A 27,360-nucleotide genomic window follows, 5' to 3' on the forward strand; every position below is an offset into this window, starting at 1 on the left:
CGGCAGCAACAACGCTAGCCCCAGTGTTTACCTCCAAGCCAAGTTTCCTGGGGTGCCTTCCTGCACATCCATGTGGGTGCTGCCAGCTGCAGGGGGTTAGGAGGGAGGTGCAGGAGCTCCCCACGAGCCCTGCACAAGGTCTCGCTGCACATCAGCCCTTTTTGGCCACAGCTGCGGGACCACATCTGAGTTTTGCCAAAGGAGGTGGCTCCACGGGTGAACGGATTCACTGGGAATAGTTGCAGAGAGGCAGAGCCAGCTGTAGGCATGGGCAAAGAGCGCTGGCTGGGCTGGCTCGCTTGGCCCAGGTGTGGTTGCTGTACTGGCTGGTGTTGGACACGAATTGATGTGATCAGTGCCAGCCCCAAAGGAGAGCATCCCCAGAGGCTGCCCCCATGCTCGGGGGGCAGCTCGTGGCTGCCGTGCCAGAGGGGGGCTGGCTGAGTCAGGCCCCGCTGGCGTCAGCACAGAGCTGGAACACGGTGATTCATCTCCTCCCGAGGCAGGAATCGAAAGCTGGGTAGAGGAATCACACCCAAGTGCCCATTTCTCCCCCCAGAAATCATGAAGGGTCTCCAGGTGAGAGCCTGCATTACAGCAGGGGAAACCAGGCTGGCCTGAATCCAGGCACTTCACTGGTGGTTTGGGGTGCCTGTGGCAAAGGGGGAATTAAACTCAGATCTCCAGGATCCTGCACGAGGGCTTGGCCACAAAGCCATTTTTCAGCTAGCTCTTGCTTGCTCTCCACACCTTGCTGAACGGCCCCGTGGCTGGAAGCATTCAGACTTGGAGAGCAGCAGAGTGTCACAGGGATGGCAGGGAAAAGTGATGCTGCAAATATCACTGCTCCCCAGGCACACTGCAGGGCTGAAGGCTGGCCCGAGGCTTCTAATTTTTCTCTTCATTTGTTAACATTTGCAATTAGGACACTTCTAATTTTTGCCACAGAAGATTTCACCGCGCTGATAAATTGGTGTGACTGAAAACAAGCAGGCAGACAGACAGGGGCTGAGGGGTGCTGAGCTGGTTTCTGCAAAGCAGCAGGTGGAAAACCAGCTGCTGCATCTCTGCGGGAGCATCCCCGGTGCTGCACCAGCCCCGTCTCAGCTGCCGTGCTGCAGCTGGGACCAGGCAGGGGTTGCATGGTGCAGTAAAAACGCTTCAGAAGACTCTGTGGAAGAAAAATGGGTTTTGTAGGGGCAATTCATGCTCAGCCAGGTTTGGATGGCACTTCCCGTGGCGTTGCTGGGATGTGGAGCTGGGCTGGGCTGGGCTGGGCTGGCCTCATCCTGCTGCTAAAACTCGGGCAGCACCTGGAGATCATCCTGGGGTCCCTTTGGAATCTATCAGACCTGTCCTGGTTGTGCACGTGTGTGCATCGTTCCTGATTTACGGTGTGTGCATGCACATTGAATCAGGCCACGTTTCCCAGTTTTCCGTGTTTGTGGTTAAATTTAGGTACAATGGGAGCTGTGAATTCCTGCGGTGCTGGTGGTGCGAAATGGGCTTTGCTCTCCTGCAGGCAGAAATTAAATCTCCAATGCATTGATCACACAGACCTGCAGGAAAAAAATATGTGTGCTTGAAAGACACTCAAATCCTGCTTTGTCCTTCCTGCAGATGAGGAGAGCTCAGTTCCCTGCTCGGAGCACAGCATTTCCATACCTGTGGTCCACCCAGGTCAGAGTCCAGGTCCAGGGCAGTGGCAGACACCCCAGGGTAACGCACCCCTCCTAAAGACATCCTCCTAAATTTCCCTAGTGAGAGCTTGACTTTGACCTGAGCTGGAGAAGTTTAACCCCCTTCCCAAAGCCCCAGTTTGATCTATGTTGTAGACAAGCCGTCCTTTCTTACCCATTTAAGATCTGTCCTTACAGCAAGAGTGGGGAGAATGCTTCAAGAGCTCTCCTGGATCCCTTCACATTTCCCATGCTTTGACGCTGTTGAGTGGATTTAGTCGAGTGAGGAGTGCTTTTGGAAATCCCCCCTGAGCCAACAGGGATGTGAAGCCTGCTCGGGAGGGTTTCCCTTCCCTCTGAGGACCAGCATGACGGAGCACGGCGTTCTCCAGTGCCTTTCCTCATGTGCTTTACTGCCAAAGTGCCATGCTTGTTCTTGTTTAAGAAAGACAGGAAGAAAATCCGTCCTGAGAATGCAAAGTGATCTAATTTGGATGCCGAACACCTTGCATAAATTTCTAAGCATGCGACGTTAACTGTAGACACAAGTTTGGGATAGTGCCCAGTATCCAGGGGAGAAAGGCTTTGGGCAGAATAAATATTTACCAAATCAATTGACTTTTTTCCTTTCTCTCTGTTTGCTTTTGCTCCATGAGTAACCACATTGTAATGAGGCTTTATGCACTGCTCTCTGCTGGGATGGGATGGGGTCTGTGAGGTTTGGGGCTGTTGTTAAACCCCCTCCCACCGGGATGGGTCCAACACACACACGTGGCTTTAACCTTTCCCTCTGATTGCTTCATTACTACCCCTCTTGTGTGCTTCTCCTTTCCAGGTCGGAGAAATGCAGTGTTTCTGAAAGCTGTGAACCAGGTGAGGAAAAAATCATTTTCTCTTGCAAAATGGTGCTGGTTTGGAGTGGAATTTTTTTGGAAAGCCACTGGAGAAGTTGGCTGTAAAGTACCTTTGAAGTGTGGCCTCAGTTACACAGTTTCCCCACAGGGCGCTCCTTTCGGGGTTTTATCCCCGTCTGATAGATGCAGTTATGGAGGGTCTTACCCTGTGACCCTGCAATTAGATCCAAAAAGCACATAAATCGAAATATCAGGACTTCAGCACGTGCTTAAAAATGATGCTAAGTGAAGTTTTTCATCTCCAACTTCCTTTCCACGTGAAAGCTGCCAGGGCTGGGTCACTGGACGTCAGCTGAGCAGCAGCAATCGGCTGTGTCCGTGCTCTGACCACTGCCAACGAGAAGGAAACATTTTCCCCAGGCTCAAACAAATTTCCCAGGATTTTTCCCTGGTATGAGGTTGCTGCACTGCTGCCTGATTCACTCGGGGGCTTGGACCCATGTAAATGCCACCAGACAGGCAAAGCCACTCTGAGTGAATTAGGAACGTGTAGGTTCGACTTAGCAGCATGGCTTAGTGGTGGACTTGTCAGGACGAGGTTAAAGGTTGGGCTGGATGATCTCAGAGCTCTTTTCCAACCTGAATGATTCTACGATTCTATGCTGGAGATTGTCTTTGGTTGTCTTTCCCCCTTAGGTACCTCAGGAGAGCTGGGTGGGATCAGGCAGATCAAAATCGAGCCGGATGAGCTGGACGTCATTCAGATCACTGTTCCAGGTAGGTGCTGGGGTCCTCTTCACAGGGAGTGCTGCATTGAGGTGTCTCAAGAGTTTTGCTTGGAGAAGATCCACGTGTGGGGCATCTCCCCGTGCAGGCTCTCCGCCTGGACGCTTGCACTGTTGGCTCTTCACTGAAAGTCATTTTAAGGGGCGTATCAGGAATCAGCTGGGTTTGCTGCTTTCCTTTGGGCATGGGCTTGGAAGATCCCAGATACTGAGTGTGGGACACTTGTGATCAAGGCACTACATTTAGAGTGACAGCCTGATGAGGAAGAGATTGTAAGAACAAGCTTCATTTTAAGCACATGCTGAAAACGTGCTGGATATGGCGACGCTGCTGTGTTTCCCCACATTTCTTCCCGGGAGGGATTGGTGGTGATAGATGGGGACAGAGCTGGGGACAGAGACGCAGCAGCTGCTGCTGGAGGGCAGCTGGGAGCTTTGCTTCCCCAGGAACATCCATTTCTAGAGCAGCTACCTGTCCTGGGTAGCGCCCCGAATGGTAGGGCGATGCTTAGGGCTTAAGGAGTGGATAGGTAGCACTTTGCATTTTCAGTGTGCTTTACAAACATTAATTAATAATCTCACCAGAATTAGGGCAGCAACACGACTCCCAACGTGCCCGAGTGCGAGCGATGCTGGCGGCAGCGATGATGCCGATCCCTGGATTGCACCCAAATTGCTGCAATCTCCATTGCACCCCAAGGCAGCGGTCCCCTTACGGGGGTGATGTTCTGGGAGTCGCTCCAGGATTATCGCAGAAAGGATTTAACATATGGTTACTACAGGGGATGGAGAAAGGAGCGAGGGCAAGCGGTAGATCAAACGTTTTCATTTTCAACTTGGCAGCTCGTGGAAGAGAAGAAAGTTAAATGCGTGGTGAGCTGGCAGTGCGGGGGAGGAGGAGGTGTTATCACTTCTTCAGAGCCAGGTAGATCACACTTGAAGTCTGGAGTCCACTTTTTATTGCCTTATTTGAAGGTACAGTTCAATCAGAGGGAGTACAGCTTAGGGCAATGGAGATGATTAATAGAAAAGAGGTGCTCATGTACAAGGAGAAATTGATGAAATTTGGATTATTTATCCTGTGAGGAGCAGATTAAGAAGTGACCTGATTGAAGTATTTAAACTAGCTAAAGGTTTATTTAAAGCTAAATTTGGATAGCTCTTTGAGGGCATCGGAGAGTCCAGCATTAGGGGATACAGGTTTAAATTAAGAGGGCATACACATGTATGTGCAAGGGAGTCTTCAGGAGGTGTCATTTCAGGGAGGAAGGCAGCTGTAGTGGAATGGTCTTCCCAAGGTGGAGTTGTTCCAAGCAGCATTAACTTTTTAAGCTAGAACTGAGTGTCCGGATGGAGTTAAGCCGATTAAATCATTCTGAACCCATTTTGCTCTTCACCTTCTGCAAAAGTTACGAAGAAACTTTTGCTCTTTCCCCTTGGTCTGAGAGGTTGGGTGCATTTTGGGGATGCTGTAGGCCACGGCGCATGGGGATCCCACCTAGACCGGGGGTGCCCTTAGTGCAGCCCCTGCTGATGGGCCAACCCCCTCTGAAACCTCTTTTTGGGGTTGGTGCCCCTCTCCTTGAAACAAAAGCTGCCCGTTGGTGTGTTGTCCACAGACCGATCACCCACTTTGGATGAGATGCACGACCCGGTGACCACGCACATGGCCTCGGAGGAGTCGAGCTACGTCCTAAACGCAGTTGCAGGTGATGGAAATGGCACGGCCAGGAGCCTGCATGTCCCATCCAGTGCGTGGCAATTCATGCATGTATCAGAAATGAATAAATACAAGCCAAGGTGATGGGGTCAGGACCCTCTTCCAGAGTCATGGTCTCAGTTAGGCTGGCTGGGAGCTCTGGTAGACAGGGGGGGTGTGTTGGGTGCTGCCATGGCACGAGCCAGGGTCCCAGGGGACACTGTGACACTGCCAGCCCGAGCCTGTGCTTGGGCAGGGGCTCAGTGAGAGGTGTGGGGGTCGCTGGGTGATGGTGGGGGACCTGGAAGGCTCCTGCTCGTATCTGGTCTGGCTTTGCTGGTGCTGGCTGCTGCTCACCCTCCTCTTCCTCAGCAGGGACCGAGAAGGGGCCCGGTGAGGAGTCACGACACGAGGAGAAGCAGATGGAGGGATCAGGTGAGGTTCTGATGAACATCTCCAATAATTGCAAGGTTTGGGAGGTTTTGCCAGACACAGATGTCTTTCGCTGTGCTACCTACAGCATCTGCAAAGCATCCAGCCCCCAGAAAGCTCCATGCAGAGGGCACCCCTGTATTTTGGGGTGAAATGCTCAGACAATGTGTGCTGGTGGCTGGAGCAGATCCCACCAGCACCACCTCCGCGCATGAGCTGGAGGTCTCTGTCCTCCCTCTTGCATTGGTACCATATTTTGCCCAGACTCACATTTTCCCTATCTTTTCTTCCTTGCTGCTGTGCAGTGGGGAGCTTGGTGCTGCATCCCTGCCCTTCCTCGCTCAGGAGGTTTGGAGGCAGCTGCCACAGGACCAGCTCTGGCTTTGGAGGCAGGACGAGCTCACAAGGGCTGCTCGCCTTCGCTGCATGTTGCTTGCACTGGAGGCAGCAGATTTCTCAGAGCATCTCTTTTTTTTTTGCAGATGGTATAGGGGACGTTTTAAGTCATTTGAGGAAACAAGTGGAAATTTTGTTCAACACGAGATACGGTGAGCTGGTCATCGACACGTGTGTGTAATGCCAAGTGCTGCCTGCGGCCGCGGGGAGCTCCTAATTGCTAGGAAATGTCACCTACCATTTCCAAACCGGTTGCTGAGGAAAGGTGCAATCTAATTTGTTCATTTGCTGTCTGCCGGGCTTATGAACGCATCTGAAGTCTCCCTGGGCCTCGTTATTGCAGCTCTTCCCCTTGGCTTCCTCGATGCCTTTTTGCTGGCTGCAGCCCAGGAGTTGTGGCGGTGACCTTCAGCCTTCCTCCTGCAGAGGCGGGGGGCTGGCAGGGCTGCCCAGCACTCGTGTGAAATATCCGAGAGGGTTTTCCATCCTTCTGGGCTGTGTCGTGGCCAGGAGGGCTGGCTGGGTGCAGGGGCTGCCACTTGGCATGCCCTGCCCTGGGGGCACGCACCAAGCATCCCATGCTCCCTCCTCCTCGCAAGGAAAGGCAAAGAGGTCTGCTGGGGAAGCCTGCAGTAAAAATAACAAAAAGCAGGTTACTGCCTGCTTTCAGTGCCAAAGGATGCGTCTCCTAACTTAATTAAGTTCATCAGGGCATTCGGGGTGGCAGACAAAATATGTACTTTACCTCCCACTACTTTTTAAAAGGTTACGTAGCTCAGGAAAAATGCACGAGCTCACGTGCGCTCTGCGAGCTGGCAGAAAGGTTTCTGTGCTGCTGGGGACAGGAGGTGCAGCTCTGCCCGTGTGGCCCACCAAATGCCAGAGGCAGAGCTGTGAGAGCAGATAACCCCCCTCCTCGTGGGGCTGCGGGATGGCCGGGAGGTCTGGGCGTGAGGTCCCCGCTGCAAACACTTGCAGCTGCTTCAGGATGTGTTACTGAGCTGGTCACACAAAAGCAGCAAACGCAAACAGCAATCCTGGGGGCTGCCTGGCTTCACGCCTTGACTCCCACCCACCTGCATCAGGCGGACAGGACGGCCCTGCCAGCATAACCAGAAACGGCCCCAAAACCTCTCCAACCCCCCAGTGATTATCGTGTCTCTGCTGCATTGACCCGACGGGGCAAACTAACCAGACGTGGTCCTCCCGCAGCGAAAGCCATAGGAATATCGGAGCCAGTCAAGGTCCCCTACTCCAAGTTCCTGATGTACCCCGAGGACCTGTTCGTCGTAGGCTTGCCGGAGGGCATCCTGCTGCGGCGCCCCAACTGCTTCGGGATTGCAAAGCTGAAAAAGATCCTGCAAGCGAGCAACAACATCCAGTTTGTCATTAAAAGGTGAGGCAAGCAGAGTGCCCGTCCCGCGGGGAGGGTGCTGCAGCTCCGAGCTCTTGCTCCTGGGGAGCACACACACATGCAGTGTCCTGGAGAGCACCCATCGCTTGGTCACCTGCAGTGAATTTGTTTGATTAGGAGCCATCAAATGATGTGGCAGTTCCCAAGGTGTCAGCGGTGTTGCTGTTGGTCTCTCCCTCTTTGTCTTTTATTTTAAAATTCATCTTTGCAAGGGTTTGGCCTTAGGAGCAGGGAGCACCCAAGGGTGCCAGGCGTGGGGCAAGGAGGGGCTGGGCACCCCAGAGGGTTTTCCTGCGTGCAGTGGCTCCAGCCAAGGTCCAGCTGTGCACATCTGCATCCCAGAGGTGTGTTGGATGCTACAGGCATCAGGCAGATGCTGTCCTTGCACTGAGGGGGTGTCACAGAAGCTGGGGGGAGCTGTAAGAAGCCACTGGCAACACGCAGCAACGGCACCGGGAAAGAATCCCGCAGGGATGGATTTTTAAACATCTTTAGGTATCTTTGAGGGTTTCTCACCCAAACAATGACAATTTTGTGTGCCAGTTGTACACTGCAAGCAGTTAGGCAGGCTTTTCCCATCCCCGAGACACACGCAGGACCACATCTCATAAAAGTTTGTAGGCACTGATTTAAGCTGCTCAGCCAGCGCGGGCTTAATCTTATCCCGCGGAGTGTTACACGGGCTCGCTAAAGAGGCTGTCAGCATGAAAATTATTTCCAAAGTTCCCCTGCTGTACTGCAGGAGCTTTAAAATTGCATTAGCCAGATATGTTTAGTGGGTTTGCGGCTGGAGGAGCGTTATCCTCGGTGATGGATGGAGCAGTAAAACGCTGATGGCTTTGCTGGCTGGGGGCTCGCTCACGCTGCGCCTGCTTCTTGCTCTTTTCCAGGCCAGAGCTGCTGGCAGAGGGCGTTAAGGAGATGGCGTCGGACAGCCCAGGAGCCAAAGGTAGGCTTCAAAGCACCGTTAAGGGCAGGGTACCAGAGGAACGGGGGCATTTCCCTGCTGCACATCTCGTGCCGTCCCTCTCCACCTCGTTTTTGGGCTGTGCAAAGGCAGCTGTGGTGTTTGGCACTGCCGAGCCCAGCCCTTGTGCATCCCCTCGGTGGTACCGCGGGTCCTAACGCCTCTGTGTCCCCTGCCCCAGCTGCCGCCGAGAGGGACTGCAGTGACACGCTGCTGGACGACGCTGTGAAGAGGCAGGGCTTCCAAGGTGAGCCCCCAGAGCCCTTCGGGACGGGCCTGCACGTACAGGGGGGCTTCGGGGCACGTCCCCTGGCCACCACAGAGCCCTTGTGGGGGCTGCATGGAGGCAACAGAGGTGGAAAAGGAGCCGCCGTGAGATTGTAGGGATTGAGGGGTCGGTAGAATCAAGGATGAGAGGGAGGAAAGGAAAGGAGACGGGGTGAGAGGCAGCAGGCAAGCTGGAGGAAGGATGCGCAGCAAGGGGCAGGTCCCACAGGTCCACAGGAGAGCCTTGAAGTGCTCTGGGTGGTGCCCTAATTAAACAGCTTTGCTTATCTCGCCATCTGACCTTGCGAGACACATAATTAAGCCTTGTAAGATTTGGGGTTTGCCTTTTTTTGTGGCTTTTTCCACCCGGGTGATGTTTGTGCAAACACCACTCCCACCACAGCACATACCCAGCGCAGGGCGCGTCTTTTTGGGACAGCTCAAAAAATCAGGGGAAGGAGCAGCCACGGAGAGCCCCTGGCTTGTTATGGGCGAGCGTTGCCCCACTCAAGCAGTCCACAAAGAGGGATGGAGGCCTTTAAAGGGCTTCAGCTTTTCAGGCAGGGTTTTGAGTGCGCTTTATTTTAACGCCGCTAATTATCACAACTGAATCTTCGATTTCATGCAGCTTTTATTCTTAGCAAACAGGCAGGGGAAAAAAACATATTTCTGTTTAGATTATTTTTAAGGACTTTGAATGGCCTACTCCAGAGATTAGCTAATTGCGAGATAAGGACTTTCCTATAATTAGAAAATCGTATTACTTAAAAGTCACAGAGTGCCTTTTAATTTAACAGCAGAAGTCCATAATTGTTTCTTTATTTTACAGAAAATTATGATGCCAGGCTTTCCAGAATAGACATCGCTAACACACTGCGGGAACAAGTCCAGGACCTGTTCAATAAGAAATATGGTGAGGAATTGGGGTGGGAGTTGTTCTTGTTCCCCTTTCCCCTCCCTGATTTTTTTGCCCCCATCCCTCCCTCTCTCCTCCCACTCCTTGCTGGGTGCTTCCATTTGTCTCCCCCTTCCCCTGCGGAGCAGCGGGCGTTTTGCTGGGTGCCCAAGGACCCGTTTCTGTTTGCCGGGGAGGGGAAGAAGTGCTCCCTGCCACAGGCGCTGGCTGTGTGGGTGGCTCCCACGCGGCACCCTTCGTGCTGTCCCTGGATGGGCTGTTCCATATTTTATCCTCTCTCCGTGCAGAACAGCGCTGGAGATTTCATGAGTGGAGCTGGAGAGATTTGTCTGAGTGCCTAGGGATGGGGGTGGAAGAGAATAAGGGGAAGGGGGGCATACAGCAAGTGCTTGGATGTGCAGGTACTGCTCTTCCCATCTTTTAGGGTCTTTCAGGGACACCTTCTTGGGCTCTGCAGGGTATCCCCATGCCCTGCCCACCCAGCACCTGCCTTTATCCCATTTTCTAGATGGGATGAGCCTCGCCCAGGTCCCCCAGGATCTGCTCTCCATCAGCCAGAAACCCAGTGTGATTATTGCCAGGCAGCCCGTGGGCTCAGCCCTACAGCCAGATGTCAGAGAGGGGACGTGGATGTGAAGTTATCTCCAAATAACGTCCCCAAGCAAACACCGGGGTTTGGGGGGGACTGGGGATGGAGCCAGAGCCACGGTCAAGGTCACATCGCTGCCACCCTGCACGCTTACCTCTTGCTTCTCTTCCAGGTGAAGCCTTGGGGATCAAATACCCCGTACAAGTGCCATACAAGCGGATCAAAAGCAATCCGGGGTCGGTGATCATCGAGGGGCTGCCCCCCGGCATCCCCTTCCGCAAGCCCTGCACCTTTGGCTCCCAGAACCTGGAGCGGATATTGGCCGTGGCCGACAAAATCAAGTTCACAGTGACCAGGTACGGCCCCCAGAGCTGTCTGCACCCCGCGGGCAGGGGGCAAGCAGAGGGAGCAGCCACGGGGCTGCTGTGCCTCATCCTAAATGCACTGCGGGCTCCGCCAGCCCTTGTAAATGCAGCACAAACCTCCAGCCCCAAGACAGCAATTGGGCTGGCACTTAATGGAGTGGGTCATAAAATGGAGCCTCCTCCTGCTCCTTCCTCCTGCCTGCTGCCTGGGGAGGAGGTGGGAAGGGGCTGAGAGCGGCACCGGCAGGGCTGCAGCCCCCAAAACGGCTCTGTGGGAGATCGCAGGGCACTGGGTGCACGGGCAGAGAAATCCCAAACAGCTTTCCTAGGACTTGAGGTGGGAGAAAAGTGGATGGTGTTAGTGCTGGAGCGAGGGCAGAGAGACGGGCTCCTACAGCAGGGGGATGGCTCCATGGGCAGGTTCTGCAGCCAAACTGGGGGGGCACCACTGGGGAAGGGGAAGGCACTGGTGCAAACGGGTGGGGAAACAGGTTCACGTGAGTCCATCGCTCTTGTTGGGCCAGGCTGTGTGTCTTCATACCCACAAAGAGCGTGCTGCCCAGAGCCAGGAGCGTGAAATCTTTTGAAATCATTTATAATCTTTTTTCCTTCCTTTTAACAGGCCTTTCCAAGGACTCATCCCCAAACCCGGTAAGAGATGATGCCTTTTTGCCTAAGCAACGCGTTGGCTCGGTGTTTATTGTTGGGCAGGGAGCTGCGTGGTGTGAATGGTGCACTAATTTTATCGGCTGGGAGAAGGTTGTCGCCGACCTTGCTTTCCTGCATTTCCCATTTCTTTATTTTGTGCTGTTATTTGCTGCATCTGATGCTGTTCCCCTGACCGAGGCAGCTGGCCTCAGCTTCATGCAGTTGTACTGGCGCTGTTTCCTTGAAATGACAGTGTTTTTAAAGAGCTCATCTAGGGCAGGAGTCCAGGTTCTGCATTTCAGAAAGCACACGCTCCGAAAAGTAAACACCTCGCAATTAGCCGGGGGTTCACCAGCGAGGTGCTGGGGAGGGGGGAGTGCTGCGGGACCCCCATCGCACCGGTCTGCAGCTCCATCTCTCCCGCCTGGGCTCCCTGGAAAAGAGCTGCTGCTAGAAATGCAGTTAAAAACCTGTCTTTGTTTCAAATGTCTGTAATTACAGCCAGTGGAAGAGCACAGATGGGTGCAAAAACCGTTGTCGTCTTTATTGATGGCTTTCCATTTCCTTGGCCAGCCTCCACGGAGATGGCACAATTTAGGGAAGAAAAATATGACAGAGAGGAAAACATTTGTATGGCCTCATTGGGAGCTGCAGAGAGGTGGGAGACTCCAGAGACGGCTCCGACACGAGGAGGTCTGTCTGCAAAACTGGGAGCAGGGGCTGCGCGGCACCGCTCCCTGCCCGGCCACGTCCACGGAGAAGTCCCCTGAGACCTCCGCAGGCTTTGGGGCAGCCTCCTTATCTCCTTAGCAGCCTCCTTATCAGCCTCCTTATCTCGTGTCGGCCAGATCTTTGGCCGAGCCCTGGGCGAATGCCAGATCAGCAGAACGTGGCTTTTCCGTGGGGTCTCAGGGACGTGGCACTGGGGCGAGCTGAGGGCGCAGCCGCTGCTCCTGCCCTTCCCGTCCCCTGCCGAGAGCCGCGGAGCTGCGTTAGGAGACACCGACCTGACACTAATTGCCCCGTTAACGAAGGAGCGCATCAGAAGGCAAATATTTCAGCCTGCCAGCTGGCTTGGAAATGCAGCGTGATAAATAGAGATGTAGGAGAATTTGATTTTATTTTCCGTGCACATTTTTTTTCTCTCCTTCTCCAGCTGAACGTGCGCACCACGGGTTTGCCCACGCCCGCACATAATCAAAGACGTTTTATGCTGTGTATTGTCTTACCTAGAGGGCTCCGGAGGAGGTCACGGCATCCCTGCCCCCCAAAAAAATCCCCACTGACAGCAATTAACCTCTCTCCTGCTTTTCCATCGTCTCACACCTCGGTGGATGGTGGCCACGCAGTGGCACATCCCTCGCGTTTGCTTCGATCGCTTTTTATCTGCCTTAACAAAATTAATGATTTCAAAATAGCCATAGATCATAAAAAATTCAGATTTAAGAGAGGTTGTCATGTTCTTTTTGCCTCAATCTTCTGTAGTGAAGTCCTGCCACATGAAATTAAGACCAACAGAAGTGCATGCTTGGCATTAGAACAAAATCAATGAACATCTCCTTTATTTCGTGGAGGAGTGTTAAAATAAAAGCAAGGGCTACTCCCAAACGGGAGGGCACTGCAAAGGCACCTGAAGGTCGGAAAGCCCAGGAGATGACTTCATAGATAGAAGGGAGGTTACATTTTCATGGCTCATCTTGGCCAGAAATGATGTGAAAAATATACATTTTAAGGGAGGAAGGAAATTGAACGTGAACTTTTTTTCTTTTTATAAAAAATCACTTTGGTGTGATTTTAGGTGCTTTTAAGGTGAATTAACAGCATTTCCTTTGCTTTAAGGAGGTTGGGCACCCTCTGCATGGCAAATAACCGCCCAAATAACCGCCGGGCTGCAGGGGGGCGGGTTCTCTATTGCTTCTCTGATTTTAGGAGAACCCATTTTTTGAGTGCAACAGAACCAGATAAATGGGTTTCAATTCAATGCGGGTGCCCGGCACTCTTTGTCTCCAAATTCTCTGTCATTTCTCTGCCCCGGTGCTCTCTCCCTTACAGCTGTGGGGATGGGATCGGCTGATGCCTGCGTGCACAGAGGTGCCCAGCGGTGCTTTCTGAGAACGGGGCCATTTTTAGGGAAAAGCAAACCCCGAGGGGATGGGGAGCTGTGGGTGCTCCCCGGTGTCCGCAGCAGGCCGGCATCCGTGGCGTAGTCATTCAGCACAGGTTTCCAGCTGCCTCTCAAGGCTCAGCAGTGCTCCTGGTGCTGCTGGCACAGCTGCCAGCGCCTCACCCACGTGCTGCTCCCTGCAGTCAGCATCCCTGTCCCCCGGGATGGTTTGAACCCCTCTGCACCCCAAACCAGGCACAGCACAGCCAGGGGGGCAGGGGTCCCACGGGGCTTTGTCCCCCCTGGCCTGCAGAGGCTGGCATTTCGTCTTCCAGTTCCTTTTCTCCCCGCTGCTGGTGTCTGCTCGGGGCAAAAGACCTTCGCAGCCCCTTTTTGACAGCATTCAAACAGGACTGGGGGAGCAGGGGTGAAGCTCCAGTGCTACAAACACAGCACTTAGCCTTTTTTTTCCTCTTTCCTGAGGCACAGAGATACAAAACAGGCTTAATTTGAGCCTTTGAAAAAAAAAAAAAAATCAGGCATAAGTAATCTTGCAAAAAAAAAAAAATATCTTTCTGTATGTTAATTTTTATGTGCTTTGATTGAAAATGTACACCAGCTCCATCTGTCCTATTCCCCAAACTCCCCACCACCCTGATAGATTATTTCCCATACTCCAATTAATAAAGTAGGGCAGGCAGTGTTCTTTAATTAAAAAAAACACACATCCAGGCATCCTTTTTTTTTTTTTTTTCTAATCACAAGAGCACAACCCTCCGCAAGACTTTGATGAGATGTGCCTCACGTTGGAAACTCCGAACCACAAAAAAAAATGAGAGAAAAGCTCTTGGATCCAGCAGGAACCAGGGCGAAACGTGGCTCACTCCATCCCCAGAGCTCCCGGGCATCCCCACGTCCCTCAGCCCCATTTTTAAGCCCCATGAGAGCCGCCAGGTTGTTTTCTGTCCTGCTCTGCCTGCCTTTATCCAGGATGAATTATTTCTTGCTTTACCATTAAGCTGGTCAGCATTGTTAGTGTGAAGGTGGAACATGGAGCAGATGATGGTGTAAATGGCTGTGTGGCTTCCAGGCCTGCTTTAAGCACCTCTGTGGTTGGGATCCCAGATCTTTGCGTTTTTGTTGGTTTTTTTTTTTGCCTCCTTTTCCCTTCCACGTGGTGCACTCAGCATCCTCGCCTGGAAGGCAGTGCCATCGCCCAGCCGATCCCAGCCTTGCAGTTCCTTTGCTTTGCTCCCACTCCCCACAGCCTCATGTCCTGCTGTGGTCTTCAGAGACCCCAAAAAAACTTTTTTTTTACATTTTTCAGGGCGCCAGGCACTGCCATGTCCTGGTGGTGCCGCGGCGCGTGCGCACTCCGCACACGAGAGCAGCGGCCGTGACCCTGGTGGGTGGCTGAGCACACCTGGGTTACCAGGGCAAGAAATTCAATTATCTTCCTTAATCAGCCTGATTTAATAACAGCACCTTGACATCTTCACCTGAGGATGAAAACGTTTGGCTTTGTTTTATTTATTTCCAAAGAAAAAACAATTAAAATATATTTCAGTAGCTCCCAGACCTGCCTTCACCCCCTGCCCGTGCTCCAGCACCCCAACCCTGCTCCCCAGTGGGTTTCCCTTGCCCATGCAGGCGTTCCCCAGCTGCATTTCTTCCTCTTTGTTCTACTCATTCACCAAAATACTTTGTGCAGGGACTGCTTCCCCGGGCCTGCTGGAACTGTTTGCTTTTCTGCCCCTCCTGGGAGGCGTGCTGTTGCTCCTCTCCGCTCAGCAAATTCAGCAGTGCCCCACTGCTCACTCACCCCTTCCACTGACGTTCCTGCTTGCTGCCCCCCATGGGAATTGTGGCCCTGGCCCCTCACCGGGGCTTTTTCCCAGCAGATTTGTTTCTTTTTGGTGCTGTTTCTATGAGCCAGAGGCGAGGCCAGCCTCCCCGCAGGGAGCCCTTTGCTCCGTTTCCCCCCGTAGCTGCAGAACTAACCCAACTCCCCTCCGCTTTCCGTCTGCTCCAACCTCAGATTTTCCCTCCAGTGACATTTGCCCACCCTCCCAAGTGTCCCCCAGGCTCTTTAGGGGCACAGCATAACCCTGTGGGATGCTCGGGGCCTTAGGCAGTTCCCAAAATCAGCCCCTGGGCAGGTCAGCCACCGCCAGCGCTGTGCCACGAGGAGCCGGGACCAGAGCACCCTTAGTCGGGACAGCACCGCCCTGGGTTTTGCTTTTGTTTGTGAACACAGAACCAAGCTGTAGCACTCATTGCTCTCTTTTTCTTTCTCTCTTTTTTTTTTTCTTCTTTTAACTTGCGCTGTAGCCCCTAGACGGATAACATCATTGGAAAAAGCGTACGCTGCCTTGAATGGTACGTAGCTCAGTTGGTGCATCGTAGATGGTAGCAGACAAGAAATGCACTTGCCTATTAATGTGGGAATGAAAATGCGTTCCAACCCCAAATTGCAGGTATTTTTTCCTCTCTGCTGTGTTTCCCTGTGACGCCCAGCCTGGCTGTGTGTGCCAGCCCCGTGTTGTGCTGCTGATGCTCTCTCCTCCGCGGGGCTGTGGCCATCGGTGCCAGCTCCGCTCGAGGCGCGCCGACCTGACAAGTCCCGCTTAGCTCCTCCACGTGGCCCAGCAATTCATGTGTTAAAAGGTCCCCTGCCATTCGCAATGAGCACTTGCACAGATTGGGGGCTGTTTTTGGGGGAGGGTTGGTTTGTTTTATGGTTTTCTTTGCTTTAATACACTGGGTGCTGGTGTGCAGCTGTGCAGGCTCCAAGGATTTAACGTCTCCGCTAACTTAGGAGTAGAGGAGCCTGCCTGGTGCAGGGCCCGGTGTTTCTTTGGCAGGATTGGGTTTATTCCCATCATCTGGGGTTCTGGCCATGTCTGGATGCTCACCGTGTGCTCCCACACGTTTCTAGTTGTGCTCTGAGGACACGCAGAGCTGGAGCTGCCCCTGTCTGCCTTAACCCCGGGTCACTGCGGAGCAGCCGCAGCGATGTTAGCGGGTCTGTGCTGGATTTACACTGGTGTCACTGAACTGCACCCTGAGAAGAGCTGGACGGTGAGGAGAGGTGTGTGGGGGTCCTCTGGAGGCTCAGGGCCAGATCCTGACAGCGGTCAGCACGCTGATCCCAAGCCCGGTGGTGTGCTCCATTGAAATCAGTGGGATTGCCCCAAGGAGGGACAATCCCCTTATGAGGGCAGCGGGCACCAGGCTGTGGGGATGTAATTTGGGCAGTGGTCACCTGCTGGAGCACCCGGGTGTTCAGATAATGGCGGGGTTCATTCATCACCCAGGTTCGGGGTGTGGACACCCACGGTGCCCCATCACCATCCCCAGCTCGTGCCTGGGCTCGGTGCAGGCGTAAGGGTGCCCCTGCTGAGTTAATTGCTAGAGGCAGGGAGGCCCGATCCGGTGATAAAACAGCAATAAGCACATTACAGATTTTTTTTGGGGGAAAAAAAAGAGTCAACTGGCTACTCATTTAATTAAAAAAATAATAAATTGAATCGATAGCACAGACCTGAACCCAGCAGCATGCATAAACCTGCTTTTTGTTCGGGACTTAGCGCATCCTTGGTGGCTTTTGTCCCAAACCAAATGTCTAACTTAAAGGTGGATCGAGATCTCTCCTGCCCAGGGGCGGTGGGGGCACAGAGGATGCAGGGGCAGGTCCCCGGGACGGAGCCTCCTCTCTGGCTTCTCTGTTACGCATGCTCAGTTCCAGCTTTTTCGTGGCATTGGCTTGTGTCCCCGGCTGGGAATTCGGGAGCGCTGCCCATTGCACAAGGCAGAAAAAAAAAACCCTTGGGATTGTGTTTCTGCCAGTTGGGTCTCCCGGGGCATTAGCGGAAAGGAAAGAGCTTCTGCGTTTTTCAGTCTCAGAGGAAAATGAACCAAGTGAGAACAACGTCATTCTGCTGTTTCTTTGTCTGCTACCATCTATACCCATGCGGGTGTGTGCGAACATCCCGGCAACTGAGCAGAAATGACAGGGAAGTCACAGAGGGAGCCCGCAGGGTTTGCCCCCGCCAGCCCCCCTGCAGCAGTGCCACGGCCTCAGGAGTGGCACGGCAAGCAGACGGCTTGGTTCTTGAAACCAGAGGGCCTTGGAGATGCTTGTGTTATTTTCTTCCGTTTTACCTATTTTTCGCTCCATCCCTTTCGAGCTCCTTTTGTTGCCGTTTTTGGATCTGAAGCACAACTTGGCCCAAAGGCTCCTTTGCAGAAACTTCTCCCCTTTGCTCCCAGTTCTGTCTGGGCATACAAAACCCCCTTTTTCAGGTTCAGCAGCTCGAGAAGAGGCTTTGCTGAGGCCATGCCCTGGGGCAGGAGGGCACTGAGATGTAAGGGTGGCAGCTCCCTCCCAGGACCCAGCCCTGCAGCAGCCGAAGCGCGGGGCTCCTGCTGCGAGTGGCGGTGCTGAGCGCCAGCCTCCAAATCCCCTCTCAGGGAGGCAGGGACCCACGTGAGGTTTTCCATATGTACGTAAAACAAAATTTCAAGCCACATGATTGCTCAAAATCAAATTAAATAGCCCCGGACCACAGGCAGAGGATGCTCGGGTCCTTTACAGCTGTGCCAAGGCTTGCAGCGTTCACCTTGGTATTTCAAATAACTGCCCCTGGGCAAAATACCTGCCTTCAGCATGGCAAGCTTGGTGCATGGAGGTGATGTCTCTGGGACTCCTGTATTTAAGGAGCTGAATTAAATTCCTGTGTAATGGTGCCCGTGCACATCCCAGCTCACTGGCGGCTGCTTTAGAGCAGCGGGGACCAGCTCGGTTTGGCTGGGAAGGCAGCGCCCACCCCTGCTCTGCCCAACTTGGGTGCCGTGGTCCTGCCTCGTGTCCCAGGGCTGGGGGGGTGAGGCACACAGAGAGGTGGAAAAGCTTCGTTTGGGCTGTCCTTTATGTCTGGGGGGTGGGAAAGCATCGCAAGGAGCAGGTACCGCAGACGGTCACTTTATCCTGGAGCCCCCCGAGGATGCTGAATAGCTGGGGAGAAGTGTCCTGGCACAGGCACCTCATTTAAAAGGAGAGAGCGGAGAAGAAACTGGTTGGCGTGATGAGGATAATTAAAAAAGCTAGTAAAGCCAAGCTGATTATATGGCGTATTATAAAACAATACTGTACTTAGGAGCCCGGCTATAAAAGCGCTATCTCATTCCTTGATATCACTTGTGGGAGCATTTGTGGCGCTCAGGGCCTGAGTCTCCATCGCTTTGCATATTTTGCAGTCATTTCCAGCACCGCAAAGTGGATGTAAAATGCTCTCAGCCATGGCAGCGCGTGGCAAATGCAGATTTGGCAGCATTTTATAGCTCCTGCACGCTGCTCTGAAAGGTGGCAGAAGGTGCAAGCGAGGAACGGCCGCATCTGAGCTGTCCCCACGTGGCGGTGGGGTGGGCTTTCCAGGGGTCAGGAAGAAACGGGAGGTTTTATTCCCTGCCCTTTTTTGCTTTGCAGATGAGGACGACGCCAACAGGCTTGGAGAGAAGGTGATTCTCCGAGAGCAAGTGAAAGAGCTTTTCAATGAAAAATACGGTGAGTCTCCCATCTGCACACAGAGCAAGGCGAGTTTGTTTTTGCTGACAGCAGCCGTAGTTAAAATTAATTAGGCTGAAGGGCTCTATTTATAGGCCGAGCACACGGCAGCCTGCTGCAGCACAGGTTTCCTCCCGCTGCTCCGCGTTGCAGCCCGTCCCCGGGGACGCTCCCGCTCCTCGCTCCCGCAGGTGGGACCGTGACCTTCTTGGTGACAGCTCATCCTTGGAGCGGGGAGGGAGGAGGGCGAAACGCAGCCCGGGAGCTGGATTTGTTCAGGCTGCCATCAGCCTTTGATGCGTTTTTGATGCGTCCTGAGCTAGCGTGAGCCGTGGTGCGTGCCTGCTCTGCGCCAGCCTGCTGGAGCTGCGGCAGAAAAGCAGGTCAGGAGGTGGAGGGAGATTTGCAAATGCCCTTTGCGGATTCCTTGTGCTGCCTGGAGAGCCCACCCATCCCCGCTGGTCGTTGGGAAAAGGCATCGTAGGAGAATCAACTGGAAGTGGGGAGAAATAGGAGCCAGGGGGAGGATGTAAATAATTGCTTGAAAGAGAAGGGAAACGGCCAAGTGGTGGCAAAGAGATGGAGAGAGGCTTGTAAAACCATGACCAGCACAGAAGGGAGGGATGCGTGCTGTTCCCCAAAGTGCAGGAACTAAAGGGGGACCCAAAGAAATGGGCAGTGGGCTTAAACCACGCAGAAGGAAGTACTTCTAATGCAGCACATCATTAAATCCTCATATTTTGCTGCCGTGGGGTGTTGTGGAAGCCAAAGGGCTGAAGGAATTCAAAAAGTGGGCAAGAGCAATTCTTGGGGCTCCTGGGGGCTGCTGAATGCAGCGTGCTGGATGTGATCTCCACACCCCAGTGACCCCAAAACTGCCTATATCTGGAACCAAGGAGAGATGGACAAATCCCCCTCATTTGCCCTGCTTCCTAAACATTCTCCCACGCTGGTGCTGGGGGTGCTGGGCTCTCTGGGTGCATGGTGCAGCAGGGCAGTGGGTGTGCTCTGCACTGAGCAGAGGTGCTGGGACCATGAACCAGCCTCCACAGGCTCCTAGAGACCAGCAGAGACCAACAATTTAGAGGCAGGAAATAAATAGGACAGGCAGATGTGAAACAGGTCAGTGGGATGTGGTGATGCAGCCCCATGGCAGGTCCGTGGTCATCGCAGCATCTCTGGGTTCCCCAGCTCCCCCCAGGGCTCCTGATCCTTCTGTTGGCATGGTCCCGAGCCCTGTGGGTAAAGCCGGTGCGGTGTCCTCTGCTCTGCCCTTACAGGAGAAGCTCTGGGCTTGAACCGGCCCGTCATGGTGCCCTATAAGCTCATCAGGGACAGCCCCGACGCGGTGGAGGTCACCGGCCTGCCGGACGATATCCCTTTCAGAAACCCCAATACCTACGACATCCACCGGCTGGAGAAGATCCTGAAGGCACGGGAGAGCATCCGGATGGTGATTATAAACCAGCTCCAGTAAGTTCCCCCAGCTCTGCGGCACGGAGAGGTTGTAGTTGGTTAAGCATTGTCCCAGCCACGAGTCGGGTAAGGCCCCATGGGGCCGCCAGCATGGGACCACATACCCACAGAGGACCTGCCCCATCCCCGCCACCCACAGTCCTGCACCACGGGAGGTGCCCAGCCATTTTTCCCCTTTTTCTTGCACAGTTTGAGGTGTTGGTGTTGGGAAGGGGCATGGCACAGGGGCCAGGGGCCACCATGGGGCAGATAAGGGGCTGGCCCAGAAACCCAGCTGAGTTTTTTGGGGTTGCTTCCCTCCAGAGAGCGGGGGGAAAGTGTCCACGTGCTCTGACCCCGTGTTGTCTCTTACACAGGCCTTTTTCTGAAATCTGCACTGAGGCCAAACAAACAGGTAAGGGCTGGGACATATCCATGGCTTTCCCTGCAGCGTGGCAGAGAATATATGGGCAAAATGGATGGGGGGCTGTGGGGAGGCATTTGTCCCTCCCGCATCCTACTGGAAACAGAAAAGTCAGGCTCAGCGTTGGCTCAGGAGCAAGCTGTCATCTTAGATGATTGTATTTCTGTGAGCTGGCGAGAGACCTGTGCCATTAGACTCAAATTTTCATCGTCTTCTGGAGGATTTGATTGTCCCTTTCCCATGAGCAATTTATTCACTGTGAGCAATTTATTCGCTGGTTAAAGCCCTTAATTTCATCCATCGTTTATCAGTCGAGCTTCTAAGGAAACAAGGTTTCTGTGATCCCTCCGAATGTATTTCTCTCTCTGTCCCATCCTCCCCAATAAATTTCATTTAATCAAATGTGTCAGAATTAGCAACCCAGAGATAATTAGGATCCTGTTATTTTTTTTGAAAATAGGTGGCTAGGTAGAGGAGAGAGATCTGGCAAGTCTGCTATCTGTGAGCTGATGGAAAATGAGACAAGGAGAAATTTTATAGGCACGTATATAAGTGAGAGTATATCACACCTATATGGGTGTATCATATATGGGTGTATCATATATATATATATATAGGGGTGTATTGGTGTCAGAGCTGGCAACGTCACAGCCCTGAAGCGTTCAGCACAGGCACTGTCTGCAGGCTATCAGGCTCTGCGAGGGCTGGACTTTGGGATTTATCCATTTTGGGGGTGCCTGAGCACTGTTGGCAGCTCGGTGCCAGGTGGTGGAGGCGAAGCCCATGTCCCCAGCTGTGTCACCAGGTGGCTGCGGGGACGCTCAGCAGGAGGAGAGGTGGCAGCTGCAGGAGGCGTCCCCATGCCTGAGGGGCTGCACACCCCTCGGCCACGCTCACGGGGCACAGACACCTCATTTCTCCCCTCTCTCCCCACAGAAAAAGACAGCAGTGTTCCCAAGAGGAAGCGGAAGAGGATCTCCGAAGGGAACTCGGTATCTTCCTCTTCCTCATCTTCCTCCTCCTCCTCTTCCAATATGGAGTCCACGTCATCAACAAATCAGATCTCTCTTGTGGTAAAGCCTTCCAAATATTAAGTGGGTTACTGCCTACCTATCTTTCTGCTTCAGGATGCTGCTCTCTGCTCTCCTCGAACTGTCACCACTTCCCTCCACCCGACAAACCCTTAAAGTGTGACGTTAAGTGGCACGACCAGGTTTGGCGAAGGAGCTGGCGCAGCTTTGGGGCTGCATTTTCCTGCCGGGCTCGTTGGGGGTGTCAGTGGAGCAATGCTCCCGGGGGCTCCCCCAGGCCCCAAAAGCAGGCGGCGGGGGCACCTTGGCCCCATAGCGCCTCTCGGCAGGACCCGGCATCCCCCCTCCAGTCCCCTTTCCGGGCGCGATGCTGAGCTCTGGCACGCATCAAAACTGCAAAAAAAAATAGGAAATGAGATCAGTGGAGATGCATTCAACCTGTTCTCCCTCAGGGCTTGGCTTCGATTGTGGATGATACCAAACACTTCTTTAAAAAAAAAATACACAAGAGAAATATAAGCTTAGAAGGTTTTTGTCAGGTTTGCTGGTGGTGTTTTGTTTTTGGGTTGGTTCTTTTATTTGGAAAGTGGGAGCAACTGCCCGTGTCTGAACATGTCAGAGATTTGATGTATGCATGTTTTTGTGTTGTGTCCTAACAGAGACTTTTGCCTTCTTTTTCTCTCCCTCTCTTTCAGCAATGGCCCATGAACATGTACATGTTAGACTATGGTGGTCTAAACGTCCAGATCCCAGGACCTATTAACTATTAGACCTCAATACCGAATAAGAACCTCAAATGAAAGAATAAATAAATAAATGTAATTTATGTAAAAAGTGTATATTCCAATATGTATCAATGCCTTTTAGTTTTTCCAATGATTTTTACACTATATTCCTGCCATCAAGGCCTTTTTAAATAAAAATAAAAAGTGTTGCCTTGCTCTTAAAAGTACTTATTTTGTTACATACATTATTGACAAATGGCACGTGTAGGTAAGAGTAAGTGCAGGAGGGCTCCTCTGGACAGACCTCCTCGTTACACTTTGGCTGCTGAATAGGATTTTTAGCATCATCAGTGTTTGAAACCAAGAGGTTCGACGCACTTTGATGATTCACTTGCCACTGATGTCTTCAGGTTTGAATCAAAGGTGTAAAAACTTACTGAGAGCTGCAGGAGGAGCAGGACCAAATTGCAGCAGTGAAGTCACAGAAGCAATTTTGGTTACGGGCGAAGTTCTTTGCTATCCGTGATTTCCTACAAGGCTTTGATGCCTTCTGAAGGGAGGAAAGCTCACGCGGTGAGTACAGGCTGCTCTCTGATGCTCAGCCGGTTCCGTGTCGCTGGCCCACAAGCTGCAAGTATGTGGGAGAGCCCCGTGGGCTGCTCTGTGCACCATGAGAGCCAGATGAAGTAACCCAGTAAATTGAGGGACGCTAGATGAAATATTCACAGTTTTAACTTCATTCTGCTAGCAGATCTTGGCAGCAGATGCTGATGTCACTGAGCGCTGTTATTGCTGCTGCAGGTATTTAATCAGTGCCTGTGCGTGCTGAGAGCTGTGCTCAGGTGAGATGTGTCCGGAGCAAATGCTTGATGGTGTAAGGAGCCAGCGAGCAGAAACGTCTCTGTGCAGAAGTCGGTGCCCCAATACCCACTGCCCAGGCTCCTTGCAGGCTCCAGGACAGGTCACAGCCTTTCCCACGAAGCAAAGCTGCCCCCAGGCATCCAGACATGCGCTCCAGGAGGAAGAGGATGGTATCAGACGGAGAGATCAAACTCGTGAGGAGTTTAACAAGTGTAATGCGCTGCTTTATTTGTTTTATGGGTTTTCAATCTGCTTGAGTCCTTGGCTTGCCGTGCCACCAGAGGATTCTGAGCGCGGGTGGAGCTGCTTCAAAGCGGCTGCAATTTTATTTCCTTCTTCTTGACTCGTATTTTCTGTGGAGTTGGATGCAAATGATCGCATGAGATAATAAAAGCCCAAACAAACGTAGGAGAAGGCACAAAGCCAGCAGCCTAAAGAAGGGCAAAGATCTGTATCAGTGACCCCAATTAGACATACAGTTTGACATCTGAACAGTCAGCAGCAAAATCTGAAGTCTTTTATGTTTCTGCCTGATGCTGAGACCCGTGGCATCTCCAATTAGGAAACAAAGAAACATGATTCAGAGGTAAAAATACTTTTTTTCTCTCCCAACATGTGTGAAAGGGGCTTACTCACAGATCAAACCACCCCGAGGAGGTGTCTCCTGGGAGGGCACGTTCATTATATTTTGACTTTTCTTTTTTTTTTTTTTCAGTTAAAAGGCCTCATTCAGGACCACCGAAGGCAGTGGAGAGGCTCAGTAATGAGCAGAGGTCTGCGGCGCTGCCCCAGCCCGTGGCCGTGAGCAGCAGTGGGGCAGGCTCGGGGTGGGCTGTGGGGCCGGATTACTGAGTCACTGCTGAAGGCAGGGGCATCCAGGCAGCCGAGTTAAATTAGGGCACCAGAGCTACACAAGGGACTAATGACTTAGTTTGTAAAGCTCACTGCAATCGTAAAGGCTGGAAAAGGCAGGGGAAAAATAAGGGAGATGGCAGGGCTGTCTCCCCACTTGGTTGTTTGGTTTTCCAGACAGGTGCATTAGGGTCCCGCTGAACCCAAATCCAGTTGCAGCATTCCCTGCTGTGAACCTGGCTAAATTGATTAATCAATTTGGGTTCCCCGTGCCCCAAAACCCCACTCCATGGGGCAGCTCGAGCCCTGCCCATTGGGGCACGATGCTCTGTGGCTGCCACCTCTGCCATTCCCAGGCTGAGTTTTGAAGCTGCTGGGCTCAGACAACAATTACATTTTTGGGAGCGAATAGCAGTCGTTTCCACTGTAATTTCTGGGGGTTTTAGGGTCGCAGCACCCCCTTTTTGCTGTCTGGGACCAGGGTAGGAAGCTCCCACCACCGGTGCCTGCGCTTGCTCAGGAGCCAGCGGCGCTGACCCTGCCCGCTGCCAAAACGCCGCAGCTCGCGTTAGTGCTGGTTTGCTCAGCCGTGGTTCCCCCAGCTTCCCTCCCCTCGGTCCTCCAGTTGCAGGGTATTTTTATACCCGTTTTTTGTGTGTAACGATTATCTGCTGAATGGGATGCGCTCGGTTACAATTAGGAGATGAAGATGCAGATCTTAACACTTAAGCCGCGTTCCTCATTTATTACTTTTCAAAGAGTTTGGTGGTGGTTTTTTGTTGTTGTTTATGTGTTTACAAATCCAATAACAATCCTCATTAAGAGTTGCAAAACATGAAGCCATTTTGATCCCAGGCAGATGGCAGCTAAATGAAGTTTAATTAAAGAATGAGCGCTTTGATTCAGATCATTTTTTAAAAATATAGTGCAACGAGATGCTAGAGAACAGCATAAGCAGCATCTGCGCCTCCATTCAGAGCCCGAATCCATGTGTGAGCGAACGCTTCAAGGCGAAACGTTGCGGGGAGAGGGCAAATGTGTCACAAACCACTGCTGCAGCCACGCCAGAGGGCTTGGTGCTTCCCTACCCCAGAGAAGCAGCATTTTGGTTGTATTTTTATTTATTTATTCATTTTTAATTTTGGAAGGGTTCAGCCAAGGCCTGCAGCGGGGTTGGGGCTCACCTTGTGCTGGGGCACAGGACCGCACGAGGCAGAAGAAAGCCGTTCCCATAGCAAGATGTCCAGGGTCCCAATGTGGGTGCTTTCTCCAGGACAATGACAACTTTTTTTGTTAAACTCACATCTGAAACAGCTTCCTCGAAGGCAGATTGACAGCTCTGTGGGGTACAGAGGCAGAGGGATGTGGCCAAACTGAGCTACAATTAACATATTTTCATCAGTGGGTTTGGGGGGAGGAGAGGGTTCATTGCAATCAACCCCTGTGATCATTAAAAGTATGTGGTTCTATTACACACGGTAAGACCCAGCAGAGGGTCCTCTGAGGTGGGACAGGCCCAGGCCCCTGCAGCAGCCTCACCAAGGTGGCTCCACAGCCCTCGTGGCGGGACTGGGACCGGGACTGGGACATGGCTGGCTTGGTGCTGGGCAGCCCTTGCCTTGTTTTTGGGAGAGTGGGGCAGAAAGACTGCCAGACATCTCTAGCAGCTGTGGGTCACAGGAGGGCAACAAGGCTGCTCGTTAACATGCACATTAACAGTCCTCATTAATAGCCTGGGCAGGAGGTTTCTGAGGGGAGTGGGGGTGTTTGTTCCTCAAGGACTGGCCATGGTAGTGCCAAAGGGTGCCATGGAGAGCTGGCGTGGGCTCACAGAGAGGCTGGAGAAGCCTGGCAGCAAGATCTGCTGAGGATGACCAGGCTGGTAAGGCCCATGGGGGCAGGAACCTCCTGCCCTGCTCCAGGGATTGAGCTGGGAGGGACGCAGGTGGCCTGTGCTGGGGGAGGCCAGGTGGGCGCTTCTGGTTGTGCCTCTGTTTATGCTGGTCCTACTGAACCCGAGCTGAGGTGTCAGAGCTGCTCTGGGCCCACTGCTCCGATCCTCTTGGGTCCTGCGTTGGGTGAGCACTGAGGGATTGCTTTTGTCCCCTGCGTGGGGCTGTGCCACACCAGTGCTGCTCGCTGGGGCCTGGTTGTCACCGGGAGCCCTGCAGTTGGGTGCCTCGTGGTGGCATCCTCTCCTGTCCTGCTTCAGCTTCTCCAAAGCGTGCTTCCCTCTTCCCCCTGACCAAATCAACGTGACCCATTTGGAAATGAGTGAGGAGAATTAAGAAAACAGCTGCAGGCAGCACCATCGCTGCTTTGCCATGGGGTGGCACAGGACTTCTCTGACAAAGCCCTGCGTAGGCTGGGCCGGAGCTGAGCTGAGATCCTCAGGAAAGCCCTCATCTGCAGCCAGCAGCCTGACCCTTGCTCTAATGATGCTAACGACTCATTTTGTGCTGCTGCTGTCTGCGTCAGTAAATCAGTCTTCTACTGTAGCCAGAACAAAGTAAAATAAAATGCCAGTCGTCTTCATGCCCAAATGTCGATAGCGTGCAGACTAAGTGGTGATGAGGATGCAATAAGTCAGTGATGTTCAGAAGCGCTCACAGATTGGCACATGGGTAACAGTGACAGCCGAGCGTGTTCAGCCCAAAACTAAATAAAGGGGTTTGCCTGGGGAAGGCCCCCAGGCGGGTGGCTCTGAGATGCTGCAGGAGCGTCCCCTCTGTGCTTGTCCTAAGCTGCTTCACCTCTGCATTGGGTGGGCTCGGCTCCATTGGGAGGAGATAAGGGGAGGGGAGAAGGCCCAGGTAGAGCAGCACTACCGAGGTGTCAGGGAGCCCAAGAGGTGACCCTGGTGGCAGCCAGGCTGCCACCCCCATCCCTGTGAGCTTCTAACGCAGGAACATGTGTGGGGAAGAAGGGCTGAAATAACAAACTGGAGGCACGTGGCTCCTGAAGTTGTTTGTTGGTTTTCTTGTTATTTGGCTTTGGTATAAGTGTGTATACATAAATATATGTATTTCAGGAAGCTCCTGAAGTCCCTTTTCCTAGAAATGTAGGTCATTAGAAAGGTCTTCCTTCCGTTAGAGCAAACAAGTTCAAGAATCCCTATTCCAGCTTGCGGGTATTTGTATCAGACATGCAGACATGTAGGAGAAAATTGTGGGTCTGTTTGTCAGCAGCTTGGGCTAGGCTTCGTGATTCTGCTGGCAAAGGTGGCTTGGTGAGGAGCAAGGAGGAGGAAACAAAAAGCAAAACAAAACAAAAAAACAACCTCAGATGATAAAGCCTTGCTGGCAAACTCCCAATCTAATTTCCTCCTAAT

The 27,360-nt window shown here is 52.8% G+C and overlaps 1 protein-coding gene across 10 annotated transcripts in view; it reads left to right on the forward strand.

Annotated features, from left to right (window-relative positions):
• The window catches only part of GTF2IRD1 (GTF2I repeat domain containing 1), a 56,917-nt gene extending 34,374 nt beyond the window's left edge, over positions 1-22,543 (forward strand). For 4 of the 10 annotated variants that reach the window (XM_027445938.3, XM_027445947.3, XM_072026028.1 and 1 more), the window contains exons 12-28: positions 2,515-2,552; positions 3,230-3,310; positions 4,938-5,069; positions 5,390-5,452; positions 5,932-5,997; positions 7,058-7,241; positions 8,150-8,208; positions 8,408-8,473; positions 9,323-9,406; positions 10,171-10,354; positions 10,986-11,014; positions 15,447-15,494; positions 18,604-18,681; positions 19,962-20,154; positions 20,514-20,551; positions 21,497-21,633; positions 22,287-22,543. In XM_027445938.3, coding sequence (XP_027301739.1) covers positions 2,515-2,552; positions 3,230-3,310; positions 4,938-5,069; positions 5,390-5,452; positions 5,932-5,997; positions 7,058-7,241; positions 8,150-8,208; positions 8,408-8,473; positions 9,323-9,406; positions 10,171-10,354; positions 10,986-11,014; positions 15,447-15,494; positions 18,604-18,681; positions 19,962-20,154; positions 20,514-20,551; positions 21,497-21,633; positions 22,287-22,361 — 1,555 coding nt within the window. In that variant the 3' untranslated portion in view covers positions 22,362-22,543. The remainder of the gene's footprint in view (positions 1-2,514; positions 2,553-3,229; positions 3,311-4,937; positions 5,070-5,389; positions 5,453-5,931; positions 5,998-7,057; positions 7,242-8,149; positions 8,209-8,407; positions 8,474-9,322; positions 9,407-10,170; positions 10,355-10,985; positions 11,015-15,446; positions 15,495-18,603; positions 18,682-19,961; positions 20,155-20,513; positions 20,552-21,496; positions 21,634-22,286) is intronic. The other 6 variants (XM_027445941.3, XM_072026029.1, XM_027445939.3 and 3 more) reach the window with 5 other exon arrangements.
• The last annotated feature ends 4,817 nt before the right edge of the window (positions 22,544-27,360 follow it).

Source organism: Anas platyrhynchos, chromosome 20, assembly GCF_047663525.1.
Source record: "Anas platyrhynchos isolate ZD024472 breed Pekin duck chromosome 20, IASCAAS_PekinDuck_T2T, whole genome shotgun sequence".
In the NCBI taxonomy this organism is placed as follows: Eukaryota; Metazoa; Chordata; class Aves; order Anseriformes; family Anatidae; genus Anas; species Anas platyrhynchos.